A 12997-nucleotide genomic window follows, 5' to 3' on the forward strand; every position below is an offset into this window, starting at 1 on the left:
TTTAAATTTTTAAATAGTTACAAAAACACCACCTTATATTTTATTTTTCTGAATTTATATAAAAAGTTAGAAAACATTCTTTTATTAGTTTCTATATTTTGATTATTGGTGCTATATTTGGGAGAATGAAATAATATAAAATCTAGTATAAAATTGTATTGAACTTTTAAATTCACTCAATTTAAATTCATGCCTCAAAACTCTTCTTTCAAATACTATCTTATATAATTTTTGAAAATTTTTAAAAAATTATTTTTTTATTTTCCATAATTGTATTAAAATCTAGAAGTAAAAAAATAAAAATTAATTTAACAACTAAATAAATATTTTATTTTCTATCATTTTTAATACAAATATTGAAAAAAAAAAATTATTTTTAGAATTCCCTAAAAAACAAAAACGAAAAAATAAAAATATTTTCTACAGCCAAACGACTAAGAATCTCAAAGATATAACTTTTCAGATTAATTTGTTATTCATCATTTATTCTTAAAATATCATCAATCTTATAACTTCATTAGTGCATGCATTATGTATCCCTAACTATCATGTATTCCACATAAGATTTAACTCCTACAATTCATTACTTAGTTTTCTAAAAAAAGATAGAATTTGATTTCTCTAAAGCAAGAATTTAAAATTGAGATTGGGCCGAGAGTTTTATGGAGGTAAGATTCTACGTGACTCTCACTCACTTGTAAACAACTATCCACATAAAAAAAAAACACACTTTTATGCACTATTATTACGGACTATAAATAATAACAAAAACTAAAAATTACATCATTTGTAAATTCAAAATATTAGTATCCATTTAGTTCTTGAAAAAAGTTTTCATTTTTCATTTTACTTTTCTAAAAAGATATAAAAATGTTAGGTAAAATTTTATTTTTCATAACATTTGTATGCAATAGATGAACAACAGTACTGTTTACTCGTAAAAATAATTTTATTTTTAATTTCTATATTTTTAAATAATTATAAAACACCTTATTTTTTAATATCTTTTTATTATTTATTTTTTAAATTTCTAACTCTTACTTTATTATTTGTTTGAATAATGGAAAAACTTTCTTCTAATTCATACAAATTCAAATTCAAAAATCCATGATTCTAAAAATTGCCCTATAAAAAATTGAAAAATAAGTTATTTTTTATAATTATTTTGAAATATAAAAATAAAAAAATTATTTTATACATTTAAATAAACTTTTTATTTTCTACTTTGCATGCATCATTCTCCAAAGTCCAACCAAGAAAAAAAAGAAAAAGCAGAAAGAAGAAAGATATGAAAAAAGAATGCATGCCGTCCCATAAAAGAAATGTATATAAAATGAAAAGCCAAAAACCCTGGGGGTTGATGAGATGGGAAGGGACCAATCATCAATTTAATACGACTCCGCTCCCGTTCTGATCATATCATCGTTCAATCTGCGTAATCCATTTCCATTTTCCAAATTCCATAACAGTTGACCTCTCACATACACTCTCCTTCCAACCCACGTCTCCCTCCTCTCCTCTCTCTCTGCAACTCTCTCATTGAGAATTTGGTCGATACCTTCCCCTACCCTCGTCCCAAACCTTCAACGTCCACCTGCCCCCAATCCGCCAGATTCCAAATTCTCCCCATTTTCAAGATTTACTGCTAGGAACAGCCCAGAAGAGCTTTGCACGATACACTGAATAATCATGTCGTTTGAGGAGGGAGAGGAGCATTTCGAGCACACCCTTTTGGTTGTGCGCGAAGTTTCCGTCTACAAGATCCCGCCGCGCACCACCAGCGGCGGCTACAAGTGCGGCGAGTGGCTGCAGTCCGACAAGATCTGGACCGGCCGCCTCCGGGTGGTCTCGTGCAGGGACCGTTGCGAGATCCGCCTGGAGGATCCCAACACCGGCGAGCTCTTTGCCGCGTGTTTCGTCCACCCCGGCCAGCGCGACAGCTCCGTCGAGACTGTCCTCGATTCTTCACGATACTTTGTCTTGAAGATCGAGGACGGCTGCGGCAAGCACGCCTTCATCGGTCTGGGCTTCGCCGAGCGCAACGAGGCCTTCGATTTCAACGTCGCATTGTCCGATCACGAGAAGTACGTCAGGAGAGAGCACGAGAAGGAGGCCGGCGAGCCCAGCGATGATAATCACATTGATATTCATCCCGCTGTGAATCACAGATTGAAGGTATTGTAATTCAACAACCGGCCTTCAACTTAAATCGGTGTATTTCTTTCTGTAGAAAATTGATCAGTATTTTGGTAGCACTTTTCATACTTTAGAAAGTGATAATTGAATTACTTTTAGCTGTTAGAAGCTGGAAAAATACTTTGACAATGCTAACCAAATGCGTTCTTTGGTATTTTTGTGAAAAATTATTTTGCTTCAGCATCATTCTTAACAATGTTATCTCTTCAGCTTATTGTTGTTGCTGTATGTGGAGTCAGGAGTATAAATATTGTGAAAGTTAAGGGCAGGTTTAATTTCAAGTATAATATAGTGTAATACAGTTGAGCACTCATGTCTATTCATGTGTGTGTCATATGCTGCTTTGCTCTTGTTCTTGGTTTGACATTTTATTCGGGGTCTTTGCTGGAGGAATTTTGTCCGATGAGTTATTTGAAATGGTTTAATGTCTATGTTGTTCCCTGCCGAAACTTAAATTCTAGATTAGGTTCCCATGTTTTGACTAATTAATGTATCTCTACTTTAGACCAAATAATAGTTTCAGCATGCTGAGGGCAAAAACAGCTTTCTTCTTCTACGTGCTCTTGGTTTCTCAAATGTCTAGTTTAGCTGAATTACAAGATTTGGGAGTATAGCTAAAGCCTCACACTTGAGAACAAGGTTTTCCATCTGACGTGCTTGAATGGATCCAATATGAGGCTGAATTAGTGATATAGTGCACACATCTCTGGTAACACCTTATGATTCTCTATTATATATTTGGGAAAACTTCAAATTTCAAATGCAATTCCCAATTTACAAGGCTTTTTTGCTATATTGCTGATTTGGGGAGGGCATTATGCATCTGAAAAGACTGTTTTTTGTGACTTGAAATTCTGAGTTTCAGGTTTGGGCATAGCACTTTTCCCATTGGATACAATTAGCCCTAATTAGAGAAAACTTTAAATCAAATATAAAATTTAGGTGATTTTCAGTTGTATATTTTGTATCGGTGTCCAAGTGGGGTAACCCTAATGATGATAAGCAAGTACAAAAGAATTTAAACTATGAAGAAAGTTTCTTAAGAAAAAAATTAAATGGATTCAGTAGACTGAGAGCAAGACATGCTAGACATGCTATTACACATTATCATTTGGTCAAATCAGACTTATTTAATTATCCATGTGTTTCTTGGAGTTTGTTGGCCACAAAGGATTTATGACCTAGTCATATGAAGTTTGTCAATGACCTATTATTTTCTGTTCTGCAGGGGCTAATAACAGCTGACTATTACTAAGACCAATAGTGATATAGAACTGTGAATGGAAGATGTTTTAGAAATCTATTAACAAGTTCTATTATTGTTTATATTTTTGAAAATTTTCAAATAAGTCTACCTTGTGAGTCATCCATTTAGCGCACTGCATTAGTTGTTTGCAAAAGAGAAGTTTCAATCTTGTGGATGTTGTCATCCTCATCATTCTTCTTGATACCAAATATTATTCTTGAATTATTATTATAAAAATGGTTCACTAGATGCCCAAAATGTTAACAGTTCCATGTGCAAGAAAGGCTGGGATAAAACCATTGTAAAGGTACAATTAGTTTAGGGTCGTATATAACATTCCAAGTCAGGTGTGAATGTCTGACCATGAAATATAGGACTTGGCGCAAGCTATCCCTGCAGAGAAAGCAGCCACTTCATAATCATTTGGGTGCTGGAGAAAACATAAAATCTAAAAGTTCCATTGATCTGGTCCTCATCTGTTTTAAAGGCTTAGCTCCCTTGCAGAAACCCACCGGTGGTGAATTATTTATGTGAAGTTGTTGGTAACAATGCTATTATTCTTAAGCGAAATGGTTTTTCATTGTTTTTCTCATTCTTCTGGTTATTGTTACTGTTGATGATTTCTCCACCCTATTAATGCTCATGTAATATTAGTTTAATTGTGAATTAAGTTTTTAATTTGCCCTTCTGCATTGTTTTTGAATCAATCTTCTATTCAAGTGTAAGATGATGTTCTCTGGTGTATATTTGAGGTTGTCTTTGCTGATGATTTCTAGATATTCGAATTGGCACCTTGCCTTAAACTCAAGTTTGTAGGGTCATTTATCTCTCACATATTGATTGATTAGTCATTTCTCTCTTTCTGCCAGTAGTTTCTTGTTCAGTCTCTGTCTTTGTTATACCATACAAGTTTAGATTGCTTTGTTCCCGTCTGGATCGAACTGACTTTTGATGGCTATAGGAAGGCGAAACTATCCGGATAAACGTAAAGAACAAATCATCTAGTGGTACCGGCATGCTTTCATCTGCTGGTTTGTCAGGAGGGCTTTCTGTTGCTGGAAAGCCAAAAGCACTGGGGCTTGCCCCACCACCTACTGGGCTAGGGAAGATTAGGTCTCCTCTCCCACCACCACCTAATGATCCTGCTGCTTCTCGGATGACTTCTGCTGGTCATATTCTCAAGGGGTCTAAGGAAAATGTGAAGCGTGCTAATGATCCTCTCTCAGATCTTTCCCAACATGAGGTCTGACTTTATTTTCTGTCTTTCTTTTACTGTTTTGAGCATTTGGTTCCAGTTTGGAATATCTATGCACATTTAAAAAAATGGTCTATTTTAGTGCTAAATTTTAGTTTTGAAATATCATGTCGTTTCATCTCCAAATACTCACATAAGATGGCTTGCAGAAATAAGAAGGCATATTCTTGTTCTTCATTGACCTGTAGTTAAGGGTGTGCACAATTTTGTTCAGTTTGGTTTTTTGTAGTTTTTGCCAACACCTTTCTTTTCAGTCTATCCAATAGTCTCTCTCTCTCTCCCTCATTTATTTTTATATGGCTGTGCAATTCAATTGCCATGAAAGAGATATCTCTTGCAAACCATCCAAATCAACGGGAAATCCTTTGATATTTGCCTTTGATTTGAAACTTGAGAAGGTGGGGAAAGGTGGTTTATCTTTCCACCTGAGTGGAATTTCGTTCCGAATTGATTGGCAAGGGTATTCTTGGCTGCAGTGTAATGGTTTTCCTTTTGCCTGTCCTTGGTAATTGGTTGCTTAGTGAAATTTATTCACAGAATTAGATTTGGGAAAGTTTATTATTGCATAGCAATTACGCTTTCAAAAAGAGGTAAATTTCTTGAATTGGGGTTGGGTTTGAACGAGAAAAAGATTGTCTGATTTTACTTCTGGAGGCTTTAGAGTTTAGAGGTGATGGCTGGAGAAGTTTCGTGGAGGAAGCCTCTGATTGATAGTGGGATCTACTCTTACAATTGTTGATGTATTGACAAATGGTAATTCTTTAGATATGCAGTGCCTGAATCATTAAATCAGGTAGCCTTTGTGCAAAGCGCGGCAGAGTGGTGGTGTGTCAGGTAATAGGATAGTACTGTTTTTGTGTGAGGGCTGCCTTGGGGGGGGGGGAGGGTGGTTGCTAGGGCCTCAGCTGAGGTTTGCTGGGGATGATGATTGGCTGTCATAGTCTGGGCCTAGATTTTACTATCATGTTGGATACGGTCCAATTTTTAAGTAATTTGGGTTCAAGTCTACATTTGGGTCAATAGCTTATGAACACAGAGCAGACCCAAATGTAAAGTTCTATGTGAATTAAACTTGTGTCAATTCTTTAAAGAGCAGGCCAATGCTCAATCCAAGATCAAAAAATGATGCCCATTGTGGTCAAATTTTGGACTAAGGCAGTCAAGCCTATCCTGGAGCAAAATTGAATGACGATCATTATTTTATTCCTAAAAAGGTTCTTGTAGCTGAGTTCTCTGACAATCCAAGTATGAAGCATGGCACAAACGATCCATTGCCTAGAATGCAGATGAATCAGTTTGCAAGGAAAGTGGAGATCTACAAAAAATTATAGGAACTATGGTGCAAAATAGGATTGGAGAAGAGAACAATTTGCATGTAGCTTTGTTGTTTCAATTCAGCGGAATTATAGTTGGAAAGAAGGGACTTCAATGAGAGTGGAGTCTGATCAGATTGGGAGGGGAAGGTTCAACTGGTTCTTTAATTGAATCAGGTTTCATCATCCCTACAAATAAGGTCATAAACAAACAGATGGCAACTGCAAGAAGAGAATTTCTTTAAGGTGATATTTGGGTGAGATTTCAGTGTTGTGTGGATAATGTGATTCTGAAAAGCAGAAGTGGGGATCAGAAGACTTCAAATAATGTTAAAAACAATCTTCTCTGACCAGGTGTAGTTGGTATCTGTGCAAGGGCGATGCAGCTGGGCTTTGAGAAGTGCAAAATTTTTAGCAACCCAGTAATCAAGAGTTGCATACTACAAAAAGGTTGTTAAAAGAATAATGATTGAAGTTTTCTCATGTGGGGGAGCCCCATGATACAAACAGTAGTTCTAGGAAGAAGTGTTGTGAGGGACTGAAATTGGTGACTATTCAGATGAGGGCAGTATTATGAATAAACAAACAGATGGCAACTGCAAGAAGAGAATTTCTTTAAGGTGATATTTGGGATGAGATTTCAGTGTTGTGTGGATAATGTGATTCTGAAAAGCAGAAGTGGGGATCCGAAGACTTCAAATAATGTTAAAAACAATCCTCTCTGACCAGGTGTAGTTGGTTTCTGTGCAAGGGCGATGCAGCTGGGCTTTGAGAAGTGCAAAATTTTTAGCAACCCAGTAATCAAGAGTTGCATACTAAAAAAGGGTTGTTAAAAGAATAATGATTGAAGTTTTCTCATGTGGGGGAGCTCCATGATTCAAACAGTAGTTCTAGGAAGAAGTGTTGTGAGGGACTGAAATTGGTGACTATTCAGATGAGGGCAGTGATTTTGGATGGTGAATTTGTTTTTGTTTGCTAATTATTATTGGGTTAATTTCATTCACATTTCCTTTGTGTCTGAGACTTCTACAGGCTACTCAGAATGCAGGGGTGTTTGGAGGGTGATTAGGACAAGAAGCAAGACCTTGGGAAGATCTTTGTTGGAGAATACTTAAGAATTGGATTGAGGATTGTTGGGTTTAGTTAGTTTATTATGTATTTATTTAATTAGTATAGTATTATGTATATTTGAGGGCTTCTTTGTAGTATTGGTGTATTCTAGGGGTATGTTTGTTATGTAATGTAGTTTTGTTGGTATATGTGTAATTTCATGTGTTTAAAGGCTTTATTACAAATAGTGCGTGAATGCCATGTTGTTGGCAATCATTGAATTTAGTGAACATGAGTTTCTTCCATTTCAACCCCCCCATTTTTCTCTTTCATTATTCTTCTTCCCCCTCTTCTTTTCTTTTTCCTTTTGCCCACAGTTTTGTAACTTCCCTCTCCTTCTCTGCTGCTTCATCTTCTTTCTTCTTGTTCTTCTCCCTTATCTTCCTTTTACTTGTCTTCTTCTCTCTCTGTTTCTCTTCTTTCATTCTATCCCTAATTATTCTCTACCCTGAAATTTAGTAAAAAAAAAAAAAGGGGAGAAACAGTTCTGAATCCCATTTTTTGAAATCTTGATTTCCATCCAAGATTTTACAACACCGCCCACACCGCCAGAAGCAAAACCCCCTGAAACCCTAGCTCCTAAAAGTTCTTTGCCATCTGACCACTAGAGGAGCCCCACATGCTGGCCAAACTTCTCCAGCCATCGGCTCTTCAAATACCCTAATGTCCTATGTTTTTATCATCACAGCACCAACACCATTGAATGGTCTTCCTTTGCCCTATATATCATCGTCTGAAAGTCACTGCCGGCGACATGTGTGTGAAAAGTTGCCAGAGTCCCCTGCAACTACTAGTTTTGCAAGAAATTACCTTCAGCCATGATATTTTGGTTTCTTCCTTGATATTTTCATCTGCGGCATGATATTTTGATTGTGGATCTTCTATTTTGCAAGTGAGCATAGAATTTGCTTAGAAAAGCAAGAAATTGTCATTGCCAGCTCTGAGAACCAGGTTCTGTTGGTGCATTTTTTGAATTTTCTAAGTAAATTTATTTCATTTTGGACCATACTCAAGATCAAAGGTGAATTGAAGATAGTTCTTGAAAATTAGGAGTCAAATTTGTGGTTTTGCAAGAGTAAATTGAGAATTGAGCGCGCAATTGTGTTAAGGGCTTTTGGTGATATGTAGTTGCAGTGTATATAAATAAATCCTGCTTGGTGACGGCTTACTGGAAAAATGAATGGGTTTTGTCATACCTTGTGCATAATATCTATCCATTCCATACCTTTCTAAGTGTGGAGAAAATGTATCCAAACTCATCATGGATGGAAGATATCCTATGAACATGGTTGCTAGAATTGGAGTCTCTCGTATGCAACTTAACCCATAACCTCACCCAAAGCCTTATGAGGTATCTTGGGTTAACTCTACATGTTTCTGAAAGATGTTTGATTCCCATCCACATGGCTACTATTTTGATAATGTTTGGTGTGATATCATACCCGTGAATGTTGGCCATTAGTCCTTTGTGCTCCTTGGTTTGATGATTTGGGTGTGACTCAAGGACATGAGAATGCATGTCTTCCACAATAATGTTAGCAAGATTGTCTTGAAGCCTCCACCACCAACCAACCAACCAAGACAAAGGATCTATTACAGTTACTCTACTTGACACTATAGGGAAGGAAATGCATGTGTTTGAAGACATCCAAAGTTTTTCATACATTCCTATTTGTAGAGTTTGTCATCCCCGTTGAGTTCATTGATGCCAATTCTCAATTCAGGTCTACGGTGCTGGCAATGTAATATGGTTTCTTATCTCACTCAGGCGTTGGCTTTCAAAGAAATCAGTTTGTTTCTTACTTTTGATCTGAAACTTCAAAATTGAAGGCCAAATTTTTTCTAACAGGGGGAGAGTTGATGTAGGACAAGAAACAAAACCTTGGGAAGATCCTTGGTGGAGAATATAAGAAGAATTGGATTGAGGATTGTTGGGTTTAGTTAGTAGTTTATCATGTCTTTTGTTTAATTAGTATAGTATTATGTATACTTGGAGGCTTGTGTGTAGTATTTGTGTATTCTAGGGATACGTTTGTAATGTAATGTAGTTTTTGGGATATATATGTAATTTCATGTGTTTGGAGGCTTTCTTCGAAATGGTGTGTGAAAGCCATGTTGTAGGCAGTTATTGAATTTGAATTGAAGTGAATGTGAGTTTCCCCCCCCCCCCCCCCCTTGTATCTCCTCTCTCCTTTTTTTCCTGTATTTCCTCTTAAATTTCTTCTAAACTCTCCATGGCTGCAGATCCTTAATGCTGGCCCTGCTCCAGAGGGCTTCCGATCTTTGAGAATGAAGGAAATTGTCAGGTTGAGGAATAGGTAACTAGTGTTAAAGATGATGCTATTTTGCTCACTTTTGCCTTTCCAGCGAAGGAATCTAGTGAAAAGGATATTGAAGCTCCAGATCTTATGGACATGGTGGGCATTTGGTTATGGGCTCAGGAAGTTAAGATTGGATTGTGGGAAGAGTAAGCTGAAAAAGAGTTTGAAATGTTGTATAGAATATGATGGGAAGAGAATTAATCTCTTTGAAATGTTCTATACTCCTATAAACTGAGATGGGAAGTTTTTGAAAAGAAGATCTTTGACTTATTTGTGTTAGGTTTTTTTTGTTTTTATTTTTTTTATTTACTTTTAGGTTTTATTTTTTTGAGGTTGTCGTCCCCTCGCCTGGTTTTTAATTTGTTTTCACTTAATAAATTTATTTGGTTATCAAAAAAATTTTAGCAAAAAAAAAATGTTATTTATATAAATATTTGACCCAATAAAATGTAAAATGTAAAATATATTTTGTATATACATATTATATCTTGCAGTTTGGTTCTATTTGCAATTTATATATAGTAAAATGTAAATAAAGATATATATTACCAAAAAAAAAAGTAAAATGTAAAATATCTCTTATATACACATATTATTGCTTGCTATTTTCCTTTGTCCAAGTAATCAAGATGAACCAAACTGTGCTGTGTTTTGAAGCGAATTAGACTAAAAATTGCAGTTTGGTCTGATTTGGTTTATGGTTTAAAAGAAATGGTGCACACCAATAGTCCCTCTTTCAAGCTGTAGATAAAAAAAAAGTATTTTTTTTTTGTTTTTTGCAATCTCCTTTAGAGTCAAATCTGGCCAAATTGTGTACTAGACTGAAAATTGTGGTTTGGTTCAGTTTGTTTACAGTTTAAACTGAATAATGCACACCACTAGTCCATCTTTTGATTGTAGATAAAAGACTAGAGTATGAATATCTAAAGTTATATATAAAATTTTATATTTTGTAAAATTAGATGCAAGGACACAGCAAATCTTTGAAAAATAATGCATGATATGACATGAGTGCTCTAATTTATACTGTGCAAAATGTTAAATTTAATATTGATATCACATTGTATATAAAAAATCTAATAAATTCTTAGTACATGACTTCTTCCAAATAATGAGTTTATTGCAATTTCTAAATTGTAATTTGCTACCTAGAATTTTTATAATTGTTATTTTTTTTATTTACTTAATGATTGATTAATGAGTTTTTATTTTAAATATGTTTAAATTATATTATTTTAAGGGTACTTCTAGGTCATCAATTTTATTTTAAAATTTTATTGTTAGGCAGTTATGTTATTATTTATCTCAATGACATTAGATACTTCACAATAATTTTAGAAGACTTGAGAAGAATTTACCTATTTTAGGTTTAGAAAACAACAACAAGAGGCCGCAAGTCAATTAGATGCGGTCGGCTATATGAATATTTTTTGCCAATTTATCTGATCGAGTTCATTTTCCTTTGTTAACTTAAGAGTTATTAAATCCTTCCTCACTGCCACATTCCAAGTCATATTAGGTCTTCCCCTACCCCTTTTCATACCAGAAACAATGACTAACTCCTCCTCACATGTGATCACCTAGGCCTGTGTTTCAAATACCCAAATCATATAAGCTGCTCCTCCCTGATCTTGTCTTCGACTAGTGCTCTGCTTAGTTTATTGTGTATATGCTTGGTCCTTATTTTATCTTTTAGTGTTATACCCCTCATCCACCTTAACATTCGGATTTTGGACAACATTTTCTTTTTGTGCATGTTGTAAAAAAGTAAAATAAATTATGTTTATGTTATTTTTTAATCAAATTGATATTTTTGGGTTCAAACCTTAACCTATTTAAAATAAACTTTCTAAATGCAATTTCATCCAATTTTATTGAATCTCATCTCTTTTAGAAATGATTTGCTCCTACATTTAAAAGATAATAATATTTTTTCTCTACAAAATAATTTAGAGTATTTGTACTTCATATATGGTATGTATATGTACTAGTTTTTTCTTAAAACTAAAATGGAGTTTCTTCCTTAGGGTCAAACATTAACTTATTTAAAATATACTTTCTAAATGTAATTTCATCGAATTTTAGTTGAACTTACATTTTTTTAAGAATGCTTTGTCTTATTTTTGAAATAGAAGCATACTTTTATCCACAAGATGATTTTCATTGTTCGTACTTTTATATATAAAATATAGATTGTTGCCGTCCTCATCGTCATCACTATTATTAGTACTAATATTCTTTATTATTATTATTATTATTATTGTTATTTGTAGTAGTAGTAGTAGTAGTAGTACTGCTGCTATTATTAGTTTTGTAGCCTGGGTTGCATGTGTGTTGATGCTTCGTGTGTAGTCTTATATGTGATAATTATCATCTTCTTGTTGGAGCAAAGCTGCTTATTACTTCAATCTGGCAGCATGAAACCATTGTAATGGGTTTATTCTTCATATGTGCTGCACTTCAATGAACTGTTTTATGAATGCACATGCTTCTCTGGTCAAACACTTGGCATTATTAATCAGTTTGTGTTTTACCAAGACTGAAGAAGCATTTTTAGAAGCGAGCAATTATGTTTATTGTATATTTGCAGAGGAACCTTCCTTCTACAGCTGGATCAGTATCAACTAAGACCACAGCATCAGGATGGGCTGCTTTTTGAATTTGCAAGGAGGATGTGTTGGATATGACTAAGATCTTCATTTGTTGTTTTCTTTGGAAAGAAAGAGAATGAAAAAAAAAAAAAAAAAAAGGAGAAAAGAAAAATGAACAAAGCGTGGAAGCATGAGGCACCAAATGTTTTGATGCTGAGAAATAATGTTTACTGGAGTATGTTGATATGTATCTTTGTCCTGCTTGAACTCAATTTTATTTATATACAGAGAAATTTATTTTTTCCTTTTTTGAATTTTGGTTGAATGAAGATGCAAATTGTGGATGATTGAGGAGCATTGTACATCTATGGCCTCTCTTTCAGCCTGAGATGAGATTTGCACCAAAAAATGAGCTTCATTGTGACTGAAGAACTGATTTTAGCTTTCGTGGGCTCTGTTTCAGCATAGAAGTGTATCTCTTGTTGTACAGGTTCTGGCCCTTCTCCAGTGATTCAGGCATATAAGAACATTGAAAACCCTGAATCATTTCATATAATGCTCTGTTCAATATAATTTGTCATGCACATGGATCGAACCCATTGAAGGTGTTGTAGTTTGAGGTTCCATTTCTTGAATGATTATTGCATATATTTAATGCCCTCTATTAATGTTATGATGATGCAATGTGTTAGGATTTGATAGTGTGACCTTGGTTAAATGGGGAGGAGAGATGTCTTCACTTCTTCTCGCCAGAGATTTTTATACTGGATGTTGAATTACTTGGATGATGACTTGTGTGGTTGTCTTGTTAATTGAATATGATAACTAGTTTCACGTATCATTGAGTATGAAGGTCGCTTGTCTTCATAAATTCATTATTGTTGGAACTGATATTTCGTGACTATGAACGGCTTTCGAAAACCTATCGAGTGTTCATGATAGCCATATTGAACGAGTAGTTATTG

General features: G+C 34.8%; 1 protein-coding gene across 2 annotated transcripts; it reads left to right on the top strand.

Moving 5' to 3' along the window:
* The first annotated feature begins 1254 nt into the window (after positions 1–1254).
* On the top strand, positions 1255–12694 carry LOC131154839 (uncharacterized protein At1g03900). 2 transcript variants are annotated; one of them, XM_058107622.1, is made up of 3 exons: positions 1255–2175; positions 4404–4685; positions 12032–12694. In XM_058107622.1, the coding sequence occupies exons 1-3, from the start codon at positions 1690–1692 to the stop codon at positions 12098–12100; spliced, it is 837 nt and encodes a 278-aa protein (XP_057963605.1). In that variant the 5' UTR covers positions 1255–1689; the 3' UTR covers positions 12101–12694. The 2 variants fall into 2 exon arrangements, with proteins under 2 accessions (XP_057963605.1, XP_057963604.1); XM_058107621.1 differs by having other exon boundaries at positions 1322–2175; positions 9365–12694.
* The last annotated feature ends 303 nt before the right edge of the window (positions 12695–12997 follow it).

Source organism: Malania oleifera, chromosome 5 (assembly GCF_029873635.1).
Source record: "Malania oleifera isolate guangnan ecotype guangnan chromosome 5, ASM2987363v1, whole genome shotgun sequence".
NCBI classification, from domain to species: Eukaryota; Viridiplantae; Streptophyta; class Magnoliopsida; order Santalales; family Ximeniaceae; genus Malania; species Malania oleifera.

Excerpts from the sequence above, each read along its gene's own strand:
- LOC131154839 (XM_058107621.1), top strand. The coding sequence starts at position 1,690 with ATGTCGTTTGAGGAGGGAGAGGAGCATTTCGAGCACACCCTTTTGGTT. Across the intron at positions 2,176-4,403 it reads CTGTGAATCACAGATTGAAG|GAAGGCGAAACTATCCGGAT; the intron begins GTATTGTAATTC and ends TGATGGCTATAG. Across the intron at positions 4,686-9,364 it reads CAGATCTTTCCCAACATGAG|ATCCTTAATGCTGGCCCTGC; the intron begins GTCTGACTTTAT and ends CCATGGCTGCAG.